Here is a 27,259-nt window from a genome sequence, read left to right on the forward strand (position 1 = left end):
TCTTTCTAACAGTAATAAGTAACGACACAGGTCACGTGTTTCTTCTCGTGTCATCGCTGCTCTCCAGTCTTCATTTATCCTCCAGCCACTGCGTAAGGGTTAACATCACAGACCCGCCCACAGGCGGTGGGGGAGGCTGTGATGGACCAAAGGGGGGGGGCTGTATCCAGGCTGGGACGTCCCATTGGAAATGAGCTGTGCGTAAAGCAGTACTGGAGTTAGATCGTCGGGGTCCCGCACACAGCTGACTTCTCTTCTGGTGTTCTTCTCTGAAAGCTGAAGGTAAGCGCTCTGCCTCCGACTCGTACAGACACATTTACACTTTTAGATGCAGTGAAACGTTTCTGCTGTTAGAGCTCTGTCAGTTGGAGTGACGGCTTTACGCAGAAGGGCTCTGCTTTGACACTTTTCCTCACACACTTATCACAAACACAGATGTCCGTTTTAACTTCAGCACATTCAACAGCTGGTACTTTTTTTCTGTTCCACTTTGTTGAATTTTGCTTTTAAAGGCAGGACTGTGGTCTGAGAGCAGCCACGGCTCCTTTGCCATTACTGCTCAATCACAGCCTGCAGGTGAACGAACTGAGAGCATTCAGACTGTGGAGCTATTGTGTGCCACATCGGCAATAAGAGGAGGGGGGCTGAGGGGGAGGAGGGATTCAGACCCTTTTTAATTGGACACTTTTGTTATTCTGATTCTCGATTTTCTGCTTTCCTCTCTTTGGTGAATTATTGTTTCTGTAAAAAACAATTATGTGGAAAAATGTGTGAAAATACAAAAACAAAGAGAGAAAGAAAATCGGACGAGGAGGAGGTGAAGCTGTGACAGATTCTAGTTTCTCCACAGTTTCCTCCTGACCCCCTCTGTGACCCCCTCCCTGATTACTCTCATGTAAAGGAATGCAGGTTGCCATGGTGATCGGTTACCAGCTGTTTCTTTGAGTTAGTGCTGATCCATGGTGCAGCAGCTGGATTGTCATGGAGCTCCATAAAGATTTTCACAGTTTGGTTAGAACAGCCTGACTGGGCCCATAGAGCCGTGACCCCCACCCCAGATCCACCCAGCAGCCTGAGGATAAACTAGAGAGCTGCACAGCACATATGACCATCATGACTTCAAGAATCCAAAACTTATACTGTGATTTTACGTAAAAGTACAAATCAGTAGTTTAACATTAGTGGCACGTGAGCTCTCATAATGATGATGGCTCTGCCTTTGGTCCCTTTTTGTGGATGGCAACATTTCCTGGGAAGAAAAAAAGGTCAACAGAAGAGACGTTTATGTAATTTTGCACCCAGCAGTTTGTTTTTTGTTGCATGAGGAAAACTGAAAAAATAACTGAAGATCTACAGGAACTCTTTAACCACAGGAACCTTCGTGTAGTCACACCTGAGCTTTACTGGACGATACTTTTCAGATATGCACAGATTAAATGAAACTTTAACTCAAACTGAGTTGAGTTTTTATATCTTTAGAAAATCTTGGGTTATTTCATTGCTCGCTGCTGTCTAAGGAAATGTGCTCAGTCCTTTCTTCTTGTGTCACACTCGGTTACATGTGTCTCAGTAAAATGTCTCCAGTCTCGTTTTGTGTGTTCGTCACACCTGTTGAGGATTTGTCCGAGATTTCTGTGGAAAGGCTGAAGCACAATGTGCCAGCATTAGTATGAGAGAAGTGCAGACACAGCGTCTCTGGCTGCTTAATTGTTGAGGTGGCAGGTCTGGACCGGAGTGGAAGGTGGAGGAGGAGGTGGTGGAGGAGGGGCTGGAGCTGAGGATGCTGTGAAAAGCCAGCTTGGCAATCTCTAGAAAAACACTAATCCCCAGAAAGGAAGGAGGGATTGTGCTACTGTCTGTGCTCAGCGCGGAGAAGAAAAATCTGGAGTTCAATGTGAGGAAGAAGGACGCGAGGAAGGAGACAGAGAAGGAGACATAAAAGTAAAAGAATAAAGAAATATGAGAACACACCAACAGACTAACAAGTCCTGCTGCTTAGAGGGAAAAGTCTCTTCAGAGTTCAGTCTGAGGTGTGACTGATTCATCGGTTTAAAGAAGCACTTCAGTCGAGGCGTGCTGACTTCTCAGTTGAATTTATACAACTTAAATCACCACAGCAGTCACCTCAAGGCGCTCAATATGGTGAGGTAAAGGCCAGACAATAATACAGGGAAAACCCCGGCAATCACACGACCTCCAATGAGGAAACGCTTGGCGAGCGTGGGAAGGAAAAACTCCCTTTAAACAGGAAGAAACCTCTAGCAGAAACAGGCTCAGGGAGGGGCTGCGACTGCCTTGGGGTGAGGGAAGGAAGAGCGGAAGTGTGAGAGGGGCTGCTCTGACTGACAGGCTGAGGGACGCTGCCATCAGTGAGCGGTACACTCCCTGTCTCTTGGAATTGTTTTGGTTAGCAGAGCAGTCGCCCTCTGGTGGACATTAGAGAAACTGCAAATCAAATCAAATCAAATCACTTTTATTGTCACATCACATGTGCAGGTACATTGGTACAGTACATGTGAGTGAAATTCTTGTGTGCGAGCTTCAAAAGCAACAGAGTTGTGCAAAATACAATAATGTAAACAAGCAAAATACAAGAATGGCTACATCTGAAACTAATACATATATGTACAATATATAATAGTATATGCATTTCTGGATGTGTATACTAAATATTTTTCTACGTGTGTGTGTGTGTACACATATTTTACAAATTAAATAGAGTAAACAATAAATAAAATACCGGTATATAAAAATATACAGAGTTGAGCAGGTGATACAGAGCAGGTGTCAGACCTGAACGCTACCACCATCTTTTATGCTGTCTGAGGTTTTAGCTCAGATTTAGCTTTATAGCCAGGGTAAGCCAGCCAGAAAGACACCTCACCGGAGTTAATGTTAGCTTACTTCCACGGTTATCTAAGGCTAATGTAGATAGCTAACTGATATGAGTGGATCAGGTATTTCAATGTCTGACTTCAGGTCAAGCTACGAGCAACTTTCTGTTGTCTGGTGTTTTATCCAATCAGAGTAAAGCTGTAAGAGTGAACATTAAATCATTAAAAGTTTATTAAAAGTTACATTTGTGTGTGATTACATCTGCTTTATTCTTATCATCTTCCAAAACCTTAAAAAGAATATAAATAATATTGAAGTAAAGGGTCTGTGACCACCATACCGAGCACATAAAGTCAGGATCTCCTGGTTTCCTGCTGTGTGTGTTGGATGAAGTGAAAGCGGCAGCAAATGTAGTTCAGTGTTACAAAAGTGGCCGAGATGAAAGCGAAGAGCGCTTAAAGCCGGCCTGCCCAGTGACGGAGCAGCGTGTTCCCTCTGATCTGTAGATATGAAGATTGGTGATATTATTTTACCTCAAATTACAGCAATCAAAGAGAAGAATATCAAAGATAAAATTATGAAGGGAAGGAGAGAAGGATGAAATAGAGTCAAACAGGTCATGTGGCGAGGGACTCGGGTTACAAACATCCGGACTTTTTCCACTCGAGTTCTCCTTCATTCCTCTCTTTGTGCTCAGCGGTGCAGGTGAATGGGACGCTGTGAAAACTGCTCTTTGTTCAGGCAGGTCGCTGGGAGGTCCCTGTACTCCCTGGAAACCAGATTCATCAGGTGTGAGCTCGGACTGAAGAAAGAAACCGCTGCAGCAGGCTGTGAAGATTAAACCTGAAGTAATGCAAGAATCTGTAATGAAGCAATCCACAAAGAGTTAATGTCAGCAGCTTATATTCAATAAGTGAAGATTTGGTTAATTTAGAGAGATTCTGGTAAGGAAACAGTCCTACTGGTCCAGGTTGCAGTGAGATTTGATGCATATTCAGGAAAAACTACTTACCTCATCCATCCAAAGACATGCAGCCCATCTCACATTAGGTGTGTGATGAATTAAAAAATCAACGCTTTTTTATGGGATTCTGAAGGTCCTAATGGAAAAGTAACATCTGCTATGGGCCAGGGGTCACGTGGTGGATGTTAAGAGGTCAGAAAAGTGGATGCTCTCCATGTCACCTCATATATCCCTCTAGGACATGTTCTGCTCATTTCCACTGACGAAAACTGGAAACCATCAGTGACTCAGTGACTGCTGCTGCAGATTCTGTTGGGTTTGCAGCATCAGCCACGTCTTCTGTCCTCAATTAAATCTGTAGTGTTGTTGTTTTCATTTCAGCTACTTAGAAAGCAGATTGTTTAAAGTCGTTAAAGTTCGAATCATAATCTTTCTTCTCTGAACCAAACACGAAGGAGGAGTACGGGCTCAGACTGTGGTCATAAATATTTTGTATTTGTAAATAAGACTGCATCGTTGTGAACTGAGCTTTGTGACCTTGTAAACCAAAATATCTGAAAACTTTATAGAGTTGAATGAATTTTATGAAGATGGAGGACAGCGAACACATGTTCGATAAAAGATGAAAGGGTATAGTTGTGGTATACCAATGGTCAGAAATACCATTATTACTTTAGTATTACTTTAACACAAAGTCGCACTGCGCTACAGAAGCGCCGTCGCCATCCTCCATCTTCAAAATGTTTTACCTTTCTGGGACCTGAAGCTCAGTGAAGCGCCCCTCCTACAGTTAAACCCATCTGCTCTCTGATTGGATTATTACATTTGTGATTGACATGACATTGATCAATCAGCTGACAGGAAGAAAAATTCATACTTGCAACTCGAGTTTTATGTGTAGGTTTTTGTAGACAAACTTTAACAAAAAAATTTGTAACTCATCAGTGTGATTTACAAGAAAAAAATCTGAGCCCATAGAGGAGACCCTCCAGTTTTCCTCTAACAGCCTGACTCAGGGTCTGCACTGATCTTTTACTTCCTGTCAGTCCTGTTCACTCGTCACAGACGGCTCAGCAAGGCTTTACGGCACACTCGGATTTCTGCCACCTGTTTGATGGACGGGTCTTTTGGAGCGGGGGTGGGAGACAGTGGTGCCAAAGGTCAAAGGGCAAACGCTGGAAGCCATCACAGAGGAATCTTTCCTTGAGGCGTCCGTCTCGATGGAAGAGAGGTTCTTCTTGTAGAGTTGAAGAAGTTATTGAGAAGCCAGCAGATTGAAGGAAACCGCTGTAGCTCACACTGAGCGAAGACCTTAGAAGCGAGATGATCTGAGGGCCATGCCGAGGCAGGAGAGTCAAAGTTAGGATGCGTCTGTGTTTTGCGTGCATCATGAATGCTGACCTTCCTCGTTCTGAACAGCGTGTGTGTCTGCAGAGCACATCACACACAGAGGAAACCGCTGTTCATTCTCAGTGTTTGCTTTGCACAGCTGTTTGTCTGCAGACGCACTGCGACAGGTTGTTTATCCAGGCCCGCCAACCTGCCCATTATGACACCAAGGAGAAGAAGAAAGAACCTGTGTGAATCTGCTCTCTTTGAAGGCCTGCTGGGAGAGGAGCAGCTGCAGAGGGAAATGTCTGCATCACTGGAAGATCCAGCTTGGGCTGTTTACGCTCGCTTACCCAGCTGAAATCCACTGGTGGGGAGGGAGAAAGGCCCCTTTATGAGCCTCAAGTTTCCCTTTTAGCCTCACCGTGTTTGATTATGTGAGCGGCTTTCCAAATAAAATAATTTGTTTTGCTGTTACATCAGCATGTCCGGCCTCCCCTTTCCCGCCGAGCCAAGCCCAGTGGCTCTCTGGCCAAACGAGAATAAGTAAAAGCGATGGGAACACCACGTCCCTCCAAATCAAACACTCGCTTTCCTGCTTATTTTCTCTTCTTGCTGCGATGACACTCAGCCCAGACACTCTGCTTACGATGTGTCAGAGGCCCTTACTTATGTCCCGTCTGCAGAACATCTTTTTTTCTTTCTTTTCAAAAGGTGCAGAGAAGTGCCTTTGTGCAGGTCATTCTCCGACTGCTGCCAGCTCTTCTGTAATTTTCCACATCTGAGCTGCTTATGACTTCTTAGCCTTCTGAAACAGAGGACACCTCTGTGCTGGTCCTGCCTGGACTCTGAGCTTAGAGCAAACGATCTTTTATAGCTGCAGAAGCAACGAGCAACTCTACACATCAGAATTATTCTCCTTTTCCTAATACGACCCAATCCATGTCAGGATTTGACCCTAAGGGATGCAGTGCTTAACCCCCGTTAGACTTCAGGCCAAAGGAAACAGATTTCATCTTCTGAAACAGAAACAGGAAGTGATATCTGTTAACTCACCCACCAACTTAAAGGTTTTTCAGGCCTCCATCAACAGCAGTGATAATCAGAGCAAGCTCAGGTTCTTAAATAAATCCAGAGGACAGCATCAATTTGAACCACATGGAAACGTTTAAAGAACAAAAGAAAGTTGTTGCTATGATTCCAGACAAGTAGGAAAGCAAAACGATAAGAATTAGAACCATTTTTTCTTTGTGATTTATTTATTTATTAAATATATTTCTTCTGCATGACCAACATGTAATAATAAAAAACTAAACTAAATAAAGAAAGCCCTGCTAAAAGTCCATTTCCCTCTTGGCCAGCTTCAGGAAGCCTACAGACGGGCAGCAGCAGGACTTTGTGACTTTACATGAATGTGTGCACTTATATGCTGATACATTACCACCCTGTATCAGCTGATAGAAACCGGTGGGAGTAGAAGGAAATCTGGTTCCTTAAAGCTGCAAATTTAACCAAAAATCAACGTCTGTCCTTCCTAACGAGCACTGCTGTGAGCATTTGGAGCCAATCGCAGACAAACGCCAATCCCCGGACTCGTGTTTAGCCTGAAGGTTCTTCAAACAGATTTACTCTTTTCTGCATGTGTCGCAAAACGTCGCTCGACTCAGCCTCTTCGTGTCTACAGGCCTCGTGCTTTTCATCAGCCGGGCACGGTGTCAGCTTCAGTGTTTTCACAGTCACGCCATTCAGCTGCAGCTATCTTTGACATGCTGGGAGGTTTAAAGCTGCAGAGGAAGGAGGGATCATTCGTTTTTATTCAACTGTTGTTGGTTTCAAGCTGCTGCACTCTTATCCGAGGCGCAGGAATTCCAAGTATGCACAGCTCTGTTTGCTAAGTCTTATTATCCTTGCTGATCTCACGCAGCCTTTAAACTGTGTCCGCTCAAAACTGCAGATACTGCCTTGTGTTTTGGGGCGAATTCCATTTCTTTTCAAAATCCAGACTTTGATCTGTATGGTCTGCTCCTTCTCATATGTTTGATCTCACAGATTCTTCCCCTGATGTCTGGGAGAAGCTTGATGGAGGTGCAGGATGAGATAACTAGTAGACTGAGCAGCGCTGCGCTCTGTTGCAAACAAAGGAGGCTTTATTCAGTCCTGGAGACATGACACAAAGAGGAGACAGAAGCCGGGATGAGTTTCCAACAGTGGTTCCTTAGAGGAGACACAGAGAGTCTCTTTTCACAGGAAATATGCACTGTCTGTTATCTTTGACACACTCGGGGTGACAGAGCTTACTGCAGCATGTGCAGCACTAACACGCCAGCGTATCAAGCGTATTTTGGTAACTGCACAATGACCTCTCTTCGTGAAGGTGGCAGAAGGTGGTGGCACCGTCACCAGCACCTAATAAAGCTCCCAGCTGGTGTTGTGTTTGGTTCCACCTCTAAATACACACTTTGTCCTTACCAAAGGCGTTGCCACCGCAAACGCACAGACGCCAGCGTGTCGCTCCATAATCGAGCCTCTCTGTCGCTCGGGTGTGAGGACACGAGCAGCAGACACACCTTTAGGTTTCAGCACAGATCCTTCAAAATAAGTTGGTCAACTGATATTTGAATGAGTCCTCCTAAAACTCCAGCGAATCTGTTTCTGCAGGCCTCTCTCACATCCACGTCACCTCATGTCACTCTCAAGTGTTTCACAGGCGGGTGCCAAGTCCTGTCTCACCCTTTAAAAGACCCCAAGTCACATATCAGGGCCCTGTTATCACATATCTGTCATTAGGGTGTAAATGTGTGTTTAGCTGAGCTTAATTGAGGCTGGTCGATCCAAACACTGGCTGGTGCAAACGTTGCCTCAGGCTGCTGTGAGAGAGAGCGCACAAAGACCGGAGCCATTTCCACCCGAAGAGCATGACAACAGGCCGACCCGGCCTCGTACGGGGACCCCGGTTAGCATTCGGTCAGACTCCTGCAGCAGAGCAAACGCCTCTCAGAGGGAGAGATGGTTCTCAGAGCGTCACAGACCATCTGAACCCAGCGTGTCGGGAAACAAAGCAGACAGTGAGCGCTTCTGTTTGGGAATCTGGAGCGCTTCCATCAGCGTCAGAATCGTCCCACAGGCTTCTGTGGTCGTGAGAAGAACTGCAGGGCTCTCTGCCAGAGGCGCCATAGTTTACACTGATTCTAACAAGCGAAAGAAGAAGCAACAAAAACTCTGCTTTACTTTGAGTGAGCACTCACACAAAGCTGCGTACTTAATCAAGTGTCTGTGTGCGTTTTTGTCAGCTCATCATCTCTGTTTGTCTCCACAGACTTTGAAGATGAGGGTGTGGATCGTCTTCCTCCTTTGCCTGGCTGGCCACGCCAGGGCTGCTCCTGTAAGTCACACATGCCTGTAAGAGTGTGTGTGCGTGTGTAGATGTTTACGTCTCGATAGCATCTTCCTTTCTTTGTGTGACCTCTTTTCTTCTTTCCTCTGCTGTGACTTATCGTGTGTGCGTTTCTCTTCGACGTGTGTGTGTGTGTGTGTGTGTGTGTGTGTGTGTGTGTGTGTGTGTGTGTGTGTGTGTGTGTGTGTTTTCCTGATGGCCAGTTCCTCCCCTGTGAGTGTTTCTCTACTGTGTGTTTGTGTGGACGCACTCACATGACTTCTATGAGCAGCCACAAGCATTTAATAATGTTTAAAGTGTGTGTGTGTGTCAGGCTGATGAGGAGCCCATCGTGGAAGAGCCTGGGACTGAGGAGCCAGTTGTTGAGGTGAGTCCAGATGTTGATGTTCTTGCCGTCTGTGATCATCGTCCGTCACACAAACAGGAAGCTTCAGTTTCCATGAAACACTCCATAAGGATTCCTCTGTAGCCTTCGTGGATCTGTGAGAAACCCTGGGTGAAAGTCTGCAGAGGAATCCTCTGGCAGCGAGTGTAAGTGTGACCGTGATGTCTGTGGGAAACATTTGCTCTCCCGTATGTCTGATTTGGCCTCTGCGACGTATTTTCTGAGCCACGCAGCTGCTCGGAGATGATGCGATCTGCAGCGGAGCTTTAGGGTTCATCCGCAGCGTAGCCGAAGTTCGAGGCGTTTTTCCACTTGTGACTGCAGGAGAGACTGCTTCTGTGAAGAAATCAGTCCAGCAATAAAATCATCAACAAAAACTTGTTGTTTTTTGGTTGCTTTCTAAAAACATGAGCCCAAAGGACACAACGAAGTGTTTTTACAAAGAGCTGACACATGTTTGAGACATGTCAGAAAATAACCAAGATCAGCTTAATGAATCAGTCATCTGTGCTTCTGCTTTTGTTTCTGGGTCGTGACCTTCTTGCCTCGTCAAAGCTTTTCAAAAAAAGCCTGGGAGCTTCTGTTTCGTCCTTGAAGGCGTCTCAGGTTTTAAAGCAAATTCCACCCAAAACCGACACGCAGCGACTGAAGACGTGAAACGTCCGTGCTTTTGCCTTTTCAGGAAAGCGCCATGTCACACACGGCAGCGCCTATTCTTTCAGTTCCATCCGCTCAGGTTTCTTTCCGTGATATTCCAGAAACATTCCTGCAGCAGAGCATAGAGTCTTCATGAGAACGTTTTATGGTTTCCTGCTTCAGAGGTCCAGTGGGACCAAAGATCCCACAGCTGTTAATTTTAGCTGCTCAGGAAGCCATTACTCCACATGTGGCCCCAGCTGCGTGTTATTGTTGAATATTATGGTCTGGCTGCTCCCAGACTCTGTTTGGCCTTCAGGGAGGAACCTTCTTTAGCGGTGATGCTTCAGCTTGTTTTTCCCGTCTTCAGGAAACCAGACGTATTTAGGCGGTTTGGTTTAAGTGGACGTCAGGCAGAAATAGACCCGAACACAGCTCAGACCTCAATCTGAGCGCTTTATGATCTGATCTCTGACCTCTCGTGTCCTTCAGGAGACCGAAGTGGGGGCCAATCCAGTGCAGGTTGAGATCGGAGAGTTTGACGAGGCCATCGACATTATTGAGGATGTTGTCACTGAGAGTAAGTTCACAAACACACTCACTTCCAATCAAAACTTTAATGTCACAGTTAATGTCCTTCTGTCCCCTGATGGGTGGTAACGTGGACATGAAAGATGTTGAGATGCTGAAGTCAAAGCAGATGTTCCTGCAAACCTGCTGTAAACATTAGAATGAAGGATTTGATTTCACAGCATTTGTGGCTGTCTGAGTTTAGCAAAGCCTCAAACTGGCAACTCAAATGGCCGTAATGACAGACTCCCTCGCTCTGTAATTACACATTCCACCCACTTTAAGAGGCAGCTCAGCCTATGAGCTGCACACCCTCACTTAATAATGCACAGCAGGTCAGCTACGAGCCGCTGTGTTCTCACTGCAACAGCTGACAGCAATTTGGTGATTATTTGATGATTTGTATATATTGTGCTGCTCCTTATATCTTAACATATTGTATTGCTAATAGTCTAGTCTGTTTTTGTTTTTGTTTCTATTAATGTTACTGTACTGGAGCAACCGTAACTCTCATACTTTCCCTTAATAAAGTATTCTGATTCTGATTCTGACAACCAAAAAGGACAGAAGAGACGTAAAGAAGGAAAGATGGAAATGCAAAAATGATGCAGATCTGCCTTCTTTATGTCCACTTTAAATAAAAACTACATTTTGTCCCTTGAAGCTAAAACCTACTGTTTCACTTCTGTTTTCTCCACAGATGCCTGTCTGAACTACCACTGCAAGAAGGGCAAAGTGTGTGAGGTGGATGAGAGCAACACTCCCATGTGTGTGTGCCAGGACCCCTCTACCTGCCCACCGGTGGAAGGAGACTTTGAGCATGTGAGTTTAAAATCAGCCCGAGTGTTCCTGACCTGAGTGGTGTGACTGGCATCTGCGGCAGGAGCTGAAGCTGTGCAGCTCTGCGTGTTTCTGCATGAAGAGATTTTGTCCTCTCTGCAAGCAGAAAGAAGAATTTTAGCATTAGGCCAACTGTAATCTGATTGGCCTGCAAGCAAAGCAGAGGAGCCACCGGTGGGCGGAGCTTCTCTATTAGGGCTATCTGGTGTCTGTGACATCACGCAAAGCAAAGAGTAGAAAAAAAAAAAAGAATTCCGAGCTTTTAGTTCAGTTTGTTTCAGGAAAATCATATTTTCAAACTAAAGGGCTGTTTTGGTCAGAAGCACACGTGTGAGGACTCGTCTGTCCCTGCAATGTCACTGCGTTGCAGACTGAGCTCTGCTTTCTCTCCTGCAGATTTGCGGCACTGACAACAAGACCTACGAGTCCTCCTGCCACTTCTTTGCCACCAAGTGCACCCTGGAGGGAACCAAGAAGGGCCACAAGCTGCACCTCGACTACATCGGCTCCTGCAAACGTGAGCTCTCACACTCTGCATGGAACCGTTCAGGCAATGATCCATTATGGCAGGGTATAAAAACACATGATCTGCAGACCATGCAGAGATTTTCCTCTATTCATGAGGACTCAGATTAACAGACTAACACGTTGTGTTCTCTGGATGCAGGTCTTTAGCACAGTCTGAACTTGGCTTCACAGATTTGTCCAGTTAAACAAAGTTTTAAATCAGAAATGGAAACAAACTGTTTGTTTCCATTTCTGATTTAAACGGTCCTGAATCAGCATGCAAGTATTTTAGATGGTATCAGTGAGCATTAAGTAAGCTCACAGCGCGGCTAAGTGGAGTGCCAGAGGTTTCTTCCTGTTAAAAGGGAGTTTTTCCTTCCCACTGTTGCCAAAGTGCTTGCTCATAGGGGGTCATATGATTGTTGGGTTTTTCTCTGTATGTATTAATGTAGGGTCTATCTTACAATATAAAGCACCTTGAGGCGACTGTTGTTGTAATTTGGCGCTATATAAATAAAACTGAATCGAGGAGGACGCTATCTCCTTTAATCTGAGTGGATACAGCAGGAATTGAAGCGCTGAGCCTTCGGGTGGTCTCGAGTGAGTCTGAGTCACTGAGTAAAGGACGGGATGGAGGGCGTGCTGCCTCCACCCTGGTCACACCCAAACGTTAATGTTGGCTTCGGGGAAAAAGCCTCTTTAATCACGTGTAAAGCACTTAATTATTTGAACCTGTTTGCAGCATTTAAACTAATTCTAGAAGATCTGAAGGATGAGCTGCAAACCTCCAATAACGCACAGAAACAAAGATGAAACTGAGATAGGAATTATATCTGTGGATGCATGAGGACAAAAAGGAGTTTGAAGTGGCTCTGCAGTAAAAGGAGTGCAGCTTTTCTGAGATTTCAGGGAGAACCTCTCCTAAATTTATCTGACAACTCGACTGGAATTTTATCTCATCTGGATTTCCAGCTCATGAATTTGGATATTCTTGTATCGCTGCTCCCATCTTTTGTTTCGACATAGTGCGTTTTGGTTTCTTCCTGTTTCTGTTTTTTGGTTCGGTGTTGATGGTTCAGACATATCTGAAGTTTAGTTCCCAGTCAGTTCCCCTGCCTCCTCCCCGGCGTGCCAATAGGCTGAGCTCAGGTGTGTCAGAGCACGCTAGTGATTGATGGGTGGGTCTGACTGTGGCTGTGGCTCGGCGGCGTTCAGACGTGTCCCAACACGCGAGCTATAGAACACGATACACAAGCTCAGCGCGAGGAGAAGTGTTTGGGCTCCAGGGTTTAAATGGAGATCACGGCACTGTTCAGTACACCAAAGTACACCTGGGTGTAGCCGTCACTTCTAACCCTGCATCATCAATGTTTGAAACACTCATGCTTTGATTTCCAGCATCACAGACATTTGTGCAGGTGTAGAGCCCAGCAGTCAGTGTGAGTCTGTGTCTGATGGTGCTTTTGTCTTGCAGTCATCGAGCCCTGTCTGGACAGCGAGCTGACAGAGTTCCCGCTGCGTATGAGGGACTGGCTGAAGAACGTTCTGGTGACGCTGTACGAGCGCGACGAGGACAACAACCTGCTGACCGAGAAGCAGAAGCTCAGGGTGAGAACAGACCGGCTTGTTGATCTGTCCTTTATTCTGTTCACAATAAACTGTCATCATTTTAGACGGCAGTCACAGACACAAATGTTTCAGGTTTCATGATGAAACGTAAGTTTAAAGAAGTGTCTTTAAGCACATTTGTGCTTCGAGTGCTTTGAAATGCGGTCGAACAGTTTGAGGATTTAACCTCAGCCTGAGGAAATAAGTAGTAAACCTACAAACATGATAAAACAGAAAAAAGCTTTCAGGCTCTTTATTGTTGCACGTCTGCCACTTCCAACATGACCCGACGTGAACTCCTCCGTCCGACGTTTCAGGTGAAGAAGATCTACGAGAACGAGAAGAGGCTTCAGGCCGGTGATCACTCCCTGGACCTGCTCGCCCACGACTTCGAGAAGAACTACAACATGTACATCTTCCCCGTCCACTGGCAGTTCGGCCAGCTTGACCAGCACCCCGTCGACGGGTATGTAGGGGTCATGGGGAGGGGGAGATGATGCTGCGTCTCACCAACTAAAGGCCAAACTTATCCTTGCTGTCCTGTTTGTTTGCTTCCAGATATCTGACCCACACAGAGCTCGCCCCTCTGCGCGCGCCTCTCATTCCCATGGAGCATTGCACCACCCGCTTCTTTGAGCAGTGCGATGCTGACGCTGACAAATACATCGCCCTGGAGGAGTGGGCCACCTGCTTTGGCCTCAAGGACCGTGAGTACCGAACACCTGACAAATCTAATACGATCCCTCGGACTGTGGGACAGAGTTTTTGGGTGGGTAGGGCGTGACCCGACGAGCTCACTGTTCTGACCGTGTCCTCTCTGTGTTTCTCGTCTTTATGTTTGCAGAGGATGTGGACAAAGATCTCATCATCTGAGTCGCTCTGACCCGCAGCAGCAGTATGATGTCTCTTATTCGCTACTAACGGGAAAAGGTGCTGATCCCTAAGTTAAACAAACAAATGACAGTAACGGTGCTAATTGCATTTCTATTTTTTATTTCTCAAATAACGGTCTTTCCTACCTATACCACTAAAATCAATTAGAAGAGAGAAATGTGCACAGCCTGTACTAACCCGATGTGTTCACGGATCTTTGGATCGTCCACGTGTGGAACAAAAAGCTCCTGTAAAAAACAAAAGACCTCTGATGTAAATCTACGTGCTGCCAGTGTTGTATTCATGCTGCCATGTGTTCGGGGCTTTAATTGGAGATGGCTTTGAAGTGTTGTGAGCGGACAAAGCTGTAAATTGACAATAAAGTTTGGAAATAAATGCTCCCTCTGCTTGCTTCCTACTAAAATGAGCTGTTTAGTTTTTGCACTCTTTCGGTGGTGGACTCTCTTTTTTTTTTTGTCATTTGATGTATTTTGGTTTTTGATCTTATGACTACTGCTACACCAGTACATTGAAAGCAATAAAGAGGATATATTGTTATGACGAGGGGAAAATCTCGCAGGCTGAGAGTTTTTCTCATGTTTCTACTGACGCTGAGAGCCGGAGCGATCTCTTATCCATGAATAAAAAACTATGAAAAGATCTGAACATCTCTGCATGCGTTCGTATCTGCATTTCTTTCTCCCGTTCTCTGGAGCTTTTACTAAAGCCATCTGTTTATGGGCACGTTTTTGGGAGAAGGACGTCCTCTGTGGTGTCTCCTAACTCCACCTTTATCAGCTTTAAATACTCTGATTCCCAATTACACCCCCCTCTTTTTAAAAAAAATTTTTTTTTTTTACAGTCTTCCCTTTGCCCCCGATGCAGTAAATAGTTTAAACTTTTTCACCACCACTATGAGTAGTGTGGAGGATTAGTAGAGTGGAGGAGATCCCAGTCCCTCTGGCGATGAACAACTTTTAGCCAAAACGTTGCAGCGCATGATGCAAATGACCTGAAGCCCTAAGAATCAGAGCTGCCAGCTGTGAAGTGGAAGAAGAAGAAAAACAGACGGTCCAGGATTAGGCACAAGCAAAGTCTGTATAAAAAAGATGGCTATAGCAGCTATAGTGGGAGCATTACCGCTTTGACCATACCGCCGTTTCCACCGTCTCCACCATCTCCATCTTGGCGGCAGAAAGACCTGGATGTGATGACATCGTGCATCGTGCTCATTGGCTACTCACCTGTGACTGACAAGTCGTGAGTGAGCGGTTTGATGTCACAGTTAATAAAGTCTGATTAGGATTTTCAAAACAGGCTACATTTTTTTATTCAGTGGGACCCAAAACAGTCTACAGGGGTCACAAAGCTGAAACCACAGCTATCGCTCCCTGGTGGCTTTCATCATGCATCAAAGGTTGGTGCCGAGTATCAGGTAGATATTTTTGGAGAACCACAGAAACAGCTGGATTTTACAATATTTATTCAGTATCTCCAATTTAATCCAGCTGTGGGTTACGTGTGCACCGAAGGCCTTTTTACTGTGATTTCACTCAAAAGTTGTCTTATTTTCTCAAAAACAAACAAAACCTTTTTGAAAGTGTGACTTCTTCAGCTGTAAATATTATTGTTAGACAAGGTGAACGTCTGAAATGATCCAATGATATTGAATCTCCAGACGGAAACCTTCTGATTTAACATTTGCAGGGTTTGTGTTGTATTTTTCCTACAGCTGGTATCATATCAAAGCCACATGAGGACCACAACTTTATTAACAATTATTTGACATAAAAGCTGAAAATGAGACTAAAATTGAGAAATCACTGTGAAAATGCAGACGATTACAGGCCTCTCTTTAGACTGCACTCATTAAAACACAGGAGTGAGCTCGGAGCGTGAGTGCACGAGTTGCAGCTGCGTGCCTGCTGACTGTCTGCAAAGCTGCTCGTGGTCCCCCGGGAGACCGGAGAGGGAGAGGTGGTGCACCCGATTACCGTCTCCACCCGTTCATCCAGACTCCAGCGTCAAGTATGTGAAACAACAGCCTCGCCTCGTCCACAAAGATTCCAGCCCCGCCTCCGAGCCGCAGGGGGAAAAAAGCTGTGAGCACAGCAGCGATTTCATCCAACAGACGAAGGTTTACTGGAAGTTTGAGTCACTGCAGCTGAGGTTAGGCTGGGAGGGGGGAGAGGTAGGTTTGTCCCGTTTTAAACAAGCAGAGAATATGAAGCTCAGTCCTGCAGAGGAAACAATCCTCATTTACACAGAATAAAAGCCCTCTGTGCTGCTGTGAGGCCCTGTGTGCAGTTTAAGGGCACTTTTAACATGAAAAGGACCATAAAACTGACTAAAACAAACTCTGTGCAGCAGCCCATGGTCGTTTGTATTTTTGATATAAATGTCCTGTGTTTGGCTGATGTCACCGCGGGGCTCTGACGTTTGTGCAGCTGTGCAAAAGTCAGTGTGGGTTCGTGGTCAGACGGTGTTTGGAGGCTGCATGGACGAGCACAGAGCCTCGCAGCTTTAGGCGTTGCTGCTCTGAGCACATCCCAGAGCCCCAAACAGAGGAAAGACGTCCTCTGCTGGTGCTTCCTGATCCTGAGGCCGTGACTGAACAGCTTTCGTTACTCATTTATTCCCAGTAAGTCCTGCTCGCCCCTGGCGTGTGCTGCCACCTGCTGTTAATGCGACAGTTTAGTCTTCCACTTGGGGGGGGGGCGTCTATCCCTGCCATATTTATCAAAAAGATTTTATTCATATAAAAATAATTTGGAAAGATGTTTCACTGCATTTTTGACTTCAACATCATGAAGACAGATAATAGAAACAATTCAATTTCACTTCAGTTACAATTTTGGTTTCCAGCATTTATTAAAACTAAACGAGATAAAGCGGCGCTCTTCATTGGACCCGTTGATGGTGTTCATATGACCTCGTGTAAGATTCACGTAAAGGACGAGGAGAGCAGAGCTAACAGGAGGAACAACCTCGTTCACCGTCATGTCAGGGAAGGGGCAAACACATTAAGCCACGTCTCATGTGGTTATCATGAACACAGCCTGAAGTGCTGACCTAAAACAATTTCCCGAATCCTCAGATTTCCAGCACAAAGCTGGCGATCTTTGAAGAAAGCACGGAGAGAAGCCGGTGCTGCAAATAAAAGACGTTTAATTTAAACTTCTTTGAAGGTTAAACCGAGCCCATCCCGAGGTTTGTCTAAACACAAGAAAGTTTTCCTGTGCAGGAAACCAAAGCTTCTGGATTTATATGAAAAACTTTTTAGTAACGAACTTGCTTTTATTCTGAAAATAACTAATCACGGACAAAAATGTTTGAACTTTTGATTTCTTTAAATTCAATCTGAATAAACAAAACAACCCAAAACTGAACCGCTGTGAGAGCAGGGGCGCAGGTGGAGGTAGTGACGGTGGGTGGAGTTTAAATACCCGGGGTCAACACATCCACAGAGAGGCGGAGAAAGTGCAGGAGATGAGTGTCAGGTGTGATTTATGACAGAAAGAGAAGTGTTAAATGTGGAGGTGAGACCTGCTGTGAGGGTTGGAGATGGCGGAGGCTGAGATGTTCAGTGAGCAGTAGACTTGTAGTCAAGACAAGACAGACCGAGTCAAGACCAAGACAAAGTCGAGACGAGACCGAGACAAGTCTTTAAACTGCAGCCAGATGCTGCTTCATTTACAGGTGTCAGGCATATTTATATGTTTTTGAGATGCACTCGCACAGCCCTCCTCACCGCTGTCTACTGTCTCACTCACTTACTGAGAGGACAGACGCACGCTCGACTGTCGCGTCTCTCACCCTCTGTTTTTCACATAATGATATTATCCTATATCCTCGCATGTGATTGGCCACGATATGGAGGGATTGGAGCATAGCTGAGCCACTGTGTGAGAGCTGAGCAGCGAAAGGAAATCAAGTGAGGAGCCGGCTCTCGCTCAATGGGAGTCGACTCTTCCGATTCACTACAAGCACTCTCTAAGCACGGCTCAGAGCTGATGCTTATGCGCATGACACATTATCGAACGTTACGTTGTGTGTCATGGATACTGTTGACTCCAAATCTCCACGATGTCGATCTGAGACAGCAAGACAGAGACAAGACCGAGGGATCCGAGACCAAGACCACGTAAAAGTGGTCTGGAGACATCCAACTCTAGTGAGCAGGATCAGAGGGTCTGAGCATGTGCGGAGGAGAGAGGGTGGAGCTGCAGGCAGGGGGATGCTTTACTATCAGCAGAGTGTAAAGTAATGATGTCATAGACGTGGAATAATCACAAACAGTCTCACGGTTAATTTTTTTTATTTCAGTATATTATTTGTGACGAGAGGAGAGTTTACTGTCTCTGCAGAAAAACCAAATCAATAAAAACGCTTTGAATGAAAGATGACAGAAAAACGTGAGCAAAGCAAAAACCCAAACGAACAAAAAGGAGAAAATAAGAAATGATCAGTTATTATTCACACTTGTTCTCCGAGCATGATTCAAACACCCCGTCACATAAACTGAAGACAGAGAAGGCCGTACTCTATGTGAACTCTGACAATAGCTGCTCTCCACAAACACATAAACAGCTTTAATGTTTCTAATGTTTCAACTCGCTGTGAACTTTACCGTCTGTTTCCAGGACGATGTCTACTTCAGTTAAAACAGGAAGTGACCGCACTATCCCTCCGAGCTGCTCGCCGTCCCCTTAAAGTTTGTACAGCCTGACGTGTTTATGTCATGAGCGATGAGCAGAGTCCAGTAAATATTTTATTCTTAGGCAAGCTTATCAGTTTCCTCTGACGTTAAACTAAACCGTCAGCTAACCATCAGAACGAAGCTTCACAGACGCCATCGAGTAAACCAGGGGGCGTCGACAGGCTGGAGACTGATCAGAGCAGAGCAGAGACAGACAGACACACACAAAGTTGTTCTCTGAAATAAAAAAAAAAATTAAAAAAAAAACACTTTCAGGAAATCCTGGATTGAACTGAATGATTCTGATTGGATGGATAAAACAACGACGAATCAAATCGATCAGGCCGCGGCCAAAGAGTCCCTTCTATTCCCTCATGAGTCTCTAACTTCCTGAAGGCTGCAGGCACAACCAGAGCCGCTGAATCCCACCAGCACTAAGGAAAGGAGCTTCTAAGCGTCCTTTATCACCTCCTTCGGCAGAGGAGACCTAGGAGACGACTACAAGGCTGATACGTGTCTGCGGCAGAACATAACACGAGAAACTGACCCTAACATAACGGACGTGATGTGGATGTGTGTAAGATGATCCTCTCGTCTCCACGGCAGACCCACGTTAACACCATCCACCATCGCTGTGAAGCAGGCTGAGTGGGAGCGGTCAGACTCGTCACGTTTAACGTCCAGCAAAACCAAACAAATGAGGGATGTCTGAACTGTTGGACCGCAGCCCGAGGCTCCGACTATAATCTGAAGCCTTCCCGTTGGCTGTGATGACTTCTTTACACGAGTTTGTTCCTCACATGTCGGCACTAAACCAGCACCAGCTCTCCTCTGTAATAAGAAACCATCTTCATGGATCAAAGCCACGTTCACGTTCTCTGCAGCAGAACACACCTGATCAACAAAAAGCAGGCGTAACACTCTCTTTAAGAAAACCCCCCCAAAAGTTTGTCAATGAAAGGAAATCGAACCCTGCAATCATCACCTCCCCCCCGCAGTGCTTCACAGATACAAACATTCAGACCATCTGTAGAAAACAAATTCACATTAAGTGCTCAATCCATGATCAGGAAACAGTTTATTCCTCTCCAGTAAGAACACCAGTCTCGTCCTCCTCTGCTGCCTCCTCCTCCTCAGTAAAACCTTTTGTTCCTCTCCTGTCTCCTCTGAAAAACCACAGCTCCCACCACGGCGCACACCACGATCCCCAGCAGGGCACAGAGCAGCAGCAGGAACACCTTCCAGCCGGTGAGAGGCGTGCCGCGGAAGTTTCCGGTGGGATCATCGATGTTGTCTGAGAAGCAGGAAGAACATCCACCATCAGTTTACTCCATCTGGTTTTAACTGTGCTTTTAACTGGAATATTTTAAAAGTCTGAGAAACATCCCTCCCACTTGTAGCCCTGCTGAAACACTCTGAAGCACTTTATTCTAAATAAAGTTTTGGGTATTTGAATCTACCTTTAGGGGATTTGAGGAGGCTGACGCTGGGCTCGATCTTCGTCCAGTCCAGGTTCTCCTCTTCAGCCGTGTGTTCCACCATCAGCTGGTAGAGCTTCATGGAGATGATGTCATGGTTATCTGTGAAGAGTCGGTGAAAACACTTCGAGGTTTAAGAATGCGATTTTAACAATCAGTATTCCTCCTTCGCCGGCAGCTCAGACCTACCCGACAGGTCGCCCGTAGCTGCCGAAGCCCCAAAGAAATATCCCGTGGGAAGACGAACTCCGCCGATGTCGATGCACTCCTTCCACTCGTTCTTGTCGTCCACGTCTACCATCACCTGCCGGGTTACAGAGGGGAGGCAGGACCAAAGGTAAAAACACTGCAAACGCTCCACCTCAAACTGCAGTCGCAGCAGAAACCGAAGGTGCGGCCACTTACCGTCAGTCGCCCTTTGGAGTAGCGGATGGCGAGGTACGTGTCGTGATCACGGTTCCTGATCTCGGCAGAGCAGCCTCCCAGCTCAGACGAGCGGCCGTCTTTCCCGTGGTCGTAACTCACAGAGCCGTTGTTCACCATGGCTGAAATGTACGGGAAAGAGCGCTGGCGGCGGACAGGAAATGATCAGTACACGAGTCCTACACAGGCGTTACACGCTTCGACAAGACCAACAAATACATCACATAAAAACAAAACATGTCCACATGACACATTTGAGGTAATCGGCACAAATCGCGATGGCGGTTGGTTGCGGTTACAGTGATGTTCACTTCCTGCTGAGCGTTTGAGCTCTGACGAGGGTAAAGGTCTCATTAAACACTCGAGTGCTTTTTCTCTCCTTGCCTCGAGGCCCGAGTTGCCCACTAAGGGCATTCCCAACATTAGCTCTGAAAGCTGTTCAGATTAGGGTTGCGTTCTGTGTCGTCTTCCTGCTTCTTCTGCGTTCATTTTGACCCCACACAAGCAGTTTCTTTTTTATTGCTCCCTCTGTGAAGCATTTCATGACTGTTTTTTAAAAATCAGAGAAAGATTTCAAACACTGACCGGGCTGCAAAGCTCAGATTGTTATCGATTTGGTCTGATCAATACACACACACACACACACTGTCTAAAACATCAGTATTAACATCGTAATCCAGTCCAATTTAAGATATATCAAAGACATTTAGTTCTAAAAATGTAATTTACTGTATTTCAGACATTTGCAGACTCTCTATGGCTGTTAACTGTATTTCTATTTAAACCGGGGCCTTTTCTATGTGAGGGACACAGAACAGCGATAAGGTGACACAACAACAAACAAATATTCTGTCACTGACGCTGAAGTGGACCTTTTCTGCTTCTCCTTATGTCCTGTCATATCTTCTTTTCAATATTAAAACATGAACAGAGTTCCTAACGATAAGGTCGGTGTATGCACAAGTAATCCCGTGTGATGTCATAGAGGGGAGATGTCATTATAGCCCCACCCCACCCCGGCCAATCAGACTTGAAAAGGAGGACGGCGAATAGGTCTACTTCAACAGGCCTGCAGCGTTTCACAACGAGGAGACAGACTGTGCACTGAGACAGCATGCTGACGGGGAAAACCTGCAGCCACTCACATCTGTCGCATCATCGTTAGAGTAAGTATCTATAAAGACGGCAAGCCCGTGGAAGACGGCGCTGTTGGAAAACACGGGCCCTGCAAAGAAACAAGCTGGTCAGTCACTTCGGCACACATGCACGCACACACACACACACTTACATCCATCCCATGGAGGTCATTGCGGAAGGTATCCAAAAAAATAGCCAGGCCAAGAAACTGATCCTGGTTTCCAAACACAGGGCCTAGGATGGAGGCAGAGATGAGGCGAGACGTGAACGAGACACTATGTGAGGTCAGCAGTGATGAGATGACAGACACGTATGGAGTGACACACACACACAGGTTTGGATTTACAGCTGTCCTTCTGAGCTGCAACACTTTACATGCTTTTTCCTCCTGACCATGAAGCGGTTAACCGGCGAGAAGGGGCCCGCAGTACCTCAGCCTCACAGAGCTGCATGTAGGGATACGTTTACTCACCGCGAACACGCCGCAAAGCCCGACTCGAACGACTATGCTGGGTTATGTCGTATACAAAGAGAAAGAGCTCCACCTTCAGGGAGGTTAGGCTGCTCAGTATCTACACTTTGCCTTCTTAGGCCTCAGTTGGTTGCAGCAGAGAATTCTGGGTAAATCCAAACTCTATATGAAGCTCCTTCACACCAGCCGGACCTTCGCAGCGAAGACCCGGTGTTACCTGAGTGCAGCCTGTCCTTCGTGTACCAGAGAGCGATGCCGTCACCGTGGAGATTCTTCTTCCCCGAGCCGTGGATTTTAAACTGCACGTGCATCTCCCAGTCCTTCAGGTAACAAGGCTAACACAGAGACGAGCCGAGGGTTAGACGCTACTGAGTCGAAGCCTACAACTCCTCGTCTCAGCGAGGAGGCTTCAGCCACAGAGAGGGGACATTTTTAACTTTAAATGATTCTCTGTGATCGCGCCTCGCCTCACCACGGTGTTCCAGATGGATCCCTGCTTGCTCCTCTCATCTGGAGTCAGGCGGACGTACGAGCTCGTCACCAAAGTGCTTCCGGAGAAATCCCACTGGCTGGATGGGCTGCTGCCGACACCTGCGGGAAAAACAGGCAAACGCTCAGACACACATGAGCAGGTTAAGCACACAGACTCGCTGCTGTGTCAATACCGTCACACCCGTTTCACACTCAGCAAACATTCACACCTTCTAAAGCTCACTAATAATGTGGCTACACTACACATACCAGCGTGGCTACACTCTTGGATTAAGATGTAATCATAATGTTGTTAAACTTGCATAATGACATTAAAGAGTGTTCAATCTAATCTGGAGGACTCACACCGAGGCACTTTTAAAGCTTCTTTTGAACTCTGTGAGCCACTTACACCATGTGTGAATTTTTTACTCCCATGGTTTGACTCCTGGTTGAACTCTGTAATCAGACATCCTTACACGCTCAACAGGGAGGGTGGAGCTGATTTTGTAGAAGAACTAACTAACATGCGCCTGGTAAACTTGGAAAGGAAAATCAACTGTTTGCTGATGATATGCAGAATTATTTATTTATTTAATCAATCGGTTGCAGCATCACTGCCTGCAGGAGGCGCTGTAGGGGTCAGCTGTAACATGTCTGACTCATGTTAGAGCACTTCATGGGCTCTGGAATCTGTCACCTGAAGGGCAGCTGTGCGCTGAAGCAGTATGATCAGGAGGAACAGCCCGATCTGTCACTGGACCGGTTTGCTAAAATGGTGTGTCTGTGCTGAACACCATGTTTAAACATGTCCGTAAGTGCATGTGGCACCAGGGCGCCCTACGTTGCAGGTCTGTGATTGATTCTGTAATCGTATCACCAGATCTGGGGCGTATGTTCTGGACACTTGGCTGAAGGAAGGAGCTGACCTGTCACCTGATCACTGCCTGGTGCTGAGTTGGATCAGGTGGTGGGGGAGGATGCTCATACCCATATACATAGTCAGGGTGTGCTGTGAGCATCTGGCAGAGGTCCTGGTCCTCAGGATGTACAATTCCCAGCGCCAGCAGAACCTCAACAGCATTCTGAAGGACAGCGAGTCTGAGTGGACCATGTTCCTCTCGTACATTGCTGAGGCAGCTGACAGATACTGGCAGGCCAAATGAAGCGTGGCTGCAGGAAAGCCGCTGAAGCAAAAACTCAGATGTGGAGGGAGATCAGCATGAAGCAGCTCTGACAAGCAGTTCGGTGTCTCCTGCTTCTTATAAAGGACACTGCTACTCTGAGCACTCAAAGCACCTGTCATCTTACACCTGCCCACCAGAAGATCGATCCTGCCTGAGAATAAATCTGCACATGAACCTGAGTGACCACAGACTGGTGTGTGTGTGTGAGTGTGTGTGTGTGTGAGAGAGAGATACTGTACACACGTGAACATGCTCAGATCCAGTAAATATCAGCAGACTTTCTTCAGTGAAGTCCGAATTATTCGATTAAAAGCAGCCTCAGACATGCAGAACGATTTTAGTATTCACCGAGACGATCTTCGATTTATTCCCGTTTCTGTGAATATTAATATTTTCATGCGATGAAGCAGACATGCTAGGATATGTCTCGCAGTGCGCCATTACACAAATATGTAGGACTGATTTTCTTCACTTGCGCAAATCTCTAACCTTAGCGATGCGAAGAAACTAGTTCATGCTGACTGCAGCCTATCACTTAATAATCTGTGTGTAGCTTCCTGATACAAGTGAGTCATATTTGGTGTGTTTTCCTGTCAGGAACTATCGATCTTCCAGCTCCCCACCAGCGAATGATTTGGGGCTTTTAACCCCGCAGGAGGACACTCTGCCACACGGTCTTTAAAAGCCCGTAAACATTCAGTGTAAGATGAGTGTACATGCAGGCGGCTCGGAGCCTCCGCTGGGCCCGAGAAGCCGCGGAGGCGTCCCCGAGTCTGCGGGTTAGCTCCCGGGCTAACGCCCCTACCTTGGTACGGCTTCGTTAACGAGTGCTCCCGCTTCAGGTGCTCCGCGTTTCCGTCCGTGATGTCACAGCAGACCAGAGAGAGCTCCAGCAGCACGAAGAGCAACGCTGAGCCCCGAAACGCTCTGCAGCCTCCCATTTTACCCGAACAGCACCGAGAGAAACTCTCACCGCCAAGCTTCTTCCTCTAAACGCCATAAACTGGTCCGTCCGCTGTTCTCATCCGGACTGAAACAACAAAATGCCACATTTATAATCACCCCGACGATTGTTCGGCGTCATTCTCCATCCTTTGAAATTTGCACTCATTAAATATAAAACCAAACGGGTACAAAGGCTTTGATTGGTGAGATACAATAAAATATAATGACGAAGATGAAACGTTAAGCTGTCCGCGTTCCCATACGGAAGGTTTTTGTAGACGGTAAAGATTTTGCTAGCCAATCAGAAACGAGCACATCGCAATTTAAGCCAATCAGCGATGACGTTGTTTTTCTATTACTCGTACACTAGATGGAGACAGACTGCCGGAATTTAATTACAGACTACGGTCATGTGAAGGTTTGTATTCTTCAGTCAGGCTGAAAACAATGACGATTTTAGCTTTACAGAGAAGAACAGAGTTGTAGTTTTAGTGCGTTTCCATTACACTCTGTCAAACCACTGGTTGTAATTAACAATATCAGTCAAATCTGGAATAAGTTTCCCCCTGTGCCCCTCATGGAAACTTTACTCTATAAGTATAATGTATTTAATGAAACCATGCAAATGTTACATTCATACTGTGAATATTTACACGCACTCCAACTACATACAGATGATAGGTACGTGAAATTTTCAGTTCTGAAGAACACATTTAAGATAAGATAAGAACTTTATTTATCCTGAGGGAAATTCTTTTGTCATGAACATGCTCACTGCGGCAGGAGGAAAGAAAAGAAAAAAATGAGTGCACATGAATAGAATAGAATAAAATACTATACAATAAACTAAAATACAATACAATAAAATAAAAATAACATACCTATCAATACAAGTGACATACGTCGCGCAATGAATAAAATAGTGTAGCAGCATATAATGGGAGAATGAGACAAACATTCAATCAATAACAAACAGATGAATAATAGTAAAAGACACATTACATTAATATTAATCCTAATTCATCTACAGATGACTCTGACTTACCTACACTTTTAAAAAACTACAACCAAATGATTTTTACTGCAAGAGTCCCAGTCTGAAGACTAAAGCTGGTTTGTGTTCTCTGAGCAGCTGTGATCATCAGTGTGATGGATCCATCAGGGTCTGAATACACTGCAGCAGCTTCATGTCTGTGATGTAGTGGAGCAGAAGCCAGCGTTATGTTTAATCTGTTTCAGATAATTCACTGCAGGAACCTTCACAAAGTGGATTCTGGGTAAACCTTCAGGGCTCACATCAGCAGGTGGGATAGGTGAGAAAAGGTGAGAGCAGAAGAAAGTTCTCAAAGATCAGGAGCATCTTTTAGCAGTGACTCCTTCTGGATCATAATCATATACCAGTGCAGGAATTTATTTCCACCGAGGAAAAAAAATTAAACAAACAAGCTCAAAAACATGATAATTCATTTGTTTGAAAAGTAATCAGAATGTAGGTGCACCAGTATTTAGCTTTTTGACAAAGTAACTAGTAATCTGTAGCCTATTACATTTGAAAGTAACAATCCCCATGCAGCAACATGCACCATTTAAGGAGAGGAATCCAGCAGCTCTCTAACAGTTAGAGAGCTGCTGTACAGCTTACTACTCTGTGAAAACTTACCTGTGTGTTTGCAGACCTGAGTCCTGTGCTTACCTGCTCGTCTCCTCCTTCCTCTCAGGACACCTGTTGGTGATTGTTCATTGTGACCTGCCTTACCCCGTCTCACCCCGCCTGCCTTCACTTGCTCACCTGCTTGGAAACTTGGAACTCTTTCCTGGAGAAAATGAGGAGAAACTCACCTGCTGCGAGGAGACTCGACCTGAGTATGAAAGCTTTAAATCTCTTGACTGTGTCCTGCGTTTGAATCTTTTTGTGTTTGAATAGAAACCTCGGCTATATTTGACATGAACATGTACCAGAGTAACAGCACATATATGACCAGAAATTAGGAGGAGAATAAGATCACAGCATATACAGACAACTGAAGAAAACAGAAAAGGGCAACACCATCAAATCAAAAACGCCCGTCATCTGAGTGCACGTCTGCCTGAGTCACCCATAAGCAGAGCATCTCATAATGTGAGACCAAATTCGATTAAACGAGGAGTCCAGCTTCAGAGTTTTCTGTCTGGCTCTCTCTCCACCTCCATCAGACCATAAATGCCACGGCAGCTCCTCTGCTGCTTGGTGACTCACCGGTCTGTCAAAAAACATTGAAGCTGGTGTTTAACAGCACTCTGCCCCCGTTTATATTGGACTGAAACAATGTGGGGAGCAGGCATACCCCGTGGAGGAATAGGATTTCAACAGGTCACGTCTGAGCGTTCCAGCTCAACTGTAAGCCAAAAAACCACAGTTTCCCATCAGCGTTTAGAGGTTCCACACCATCAGCCAAAACGTTTTGGGCTGTTGCTGAGTGTGTGGAGCTTTTCTGCACATCAGTATTGCACAAGCAACACACCTGCA

The 27,259-nt window shown here is 45.8% G+C and overlaps 2 protein-coding genes across 3 annotated transcripts; one reads left to right on the plus strand and one right to left on the minus strand.

The window, feature by feature from the left end:
* Positions 1 to 206: 206 nt before the first annotated feature.
* sparc (secreted protein, acidic, cysteine-rich (osteonectin)) lies at positions 207 to 14,595 on the plus strand. The gene is made up of 10 exons (XM_085360901.1): positions 207 to 282; positions 8,445 to 8,510; positions 8,836 to 8,889; positions 10,036 to 10,123; positions 10,814 to 10,935; positions 11,350 to 11,470; positions 12,935 to 13,068; positions 13,386 to 13,534; positions 13,627 to 13,775; positions 13,913 to 14,595. The coding sequence occupies exons 2-10, from the start codon at positions 8,454 to 8,456 to the stop codon at positions 13,939 to 13,941; spliced, it is 903 nt and encodes a 300-aa protein (XP_085217027.1). The 5' UTR covers positions 207 to 282; positions 8,445 to 8,453; the 3' UTR covers positions 13,942 to 14,595.
* Positions 14,596 to 18,248: 3,653 nt separating this feature from the next.
* Positions 18,249 to 24,798, minus strand: lman2 (lectin, mannose-binding 2). 2 transcript variants are annotated; one of them, XM_085367482.1, is made up of 8 exons: positions 24,614 to 24,798; positions 22,623 to 22,741; positions 22,368 to 22,485; positions 21,687 to 21,766; positions 20,524 to 20,685; positions 20,308 to 20,422; positions 20,101 to 20,220; positions 18,249 to 19,934 (listed from the first exon to the last, which is right to left on the minus strand). In XM_085367482.1, the coding sequence occupies exons 1-8, from the start codon at positions 24,747 to 24,749 to the stop codon at positions 19,774 to 19,776; spliced, it is 1,011 nt and encodes a 336-aa protein (XP_085223608.1). In that variant the 5' UTR covers positions 24,750 to 24,798; the 3' UTR covers positions 18,249 to 19,773. The 2 variants fall into 2 exon arrangements, with proteins under 2 accessions (XP_085223608.1, XP_085223601.1); XM_085367475.1 differs by lacking the exon at positions 21,687 to 21,766 and adding an exon at positions 21,830 to 21,912.
* Positions 24,799 to 27,259: the final 2,461 nt, after the last annotated feature.

Source organism: Diplotaxodon limnothrissa, linkage group LG2, assembly GCF_057381915.1.
Source record: "Diplotaxodon limnothrissa isolate DT_005_m linkage group LG2, D_limnothrissa_male_GT1.1, whole genome shotgun sequence".
Lineage (NCBI taxonomy): Eukaryota > Metazoa > Chordata > Actinopteri > Cichliformes > Cichlidae > Diplotaxodon > Diplotaxodon limnothrissa.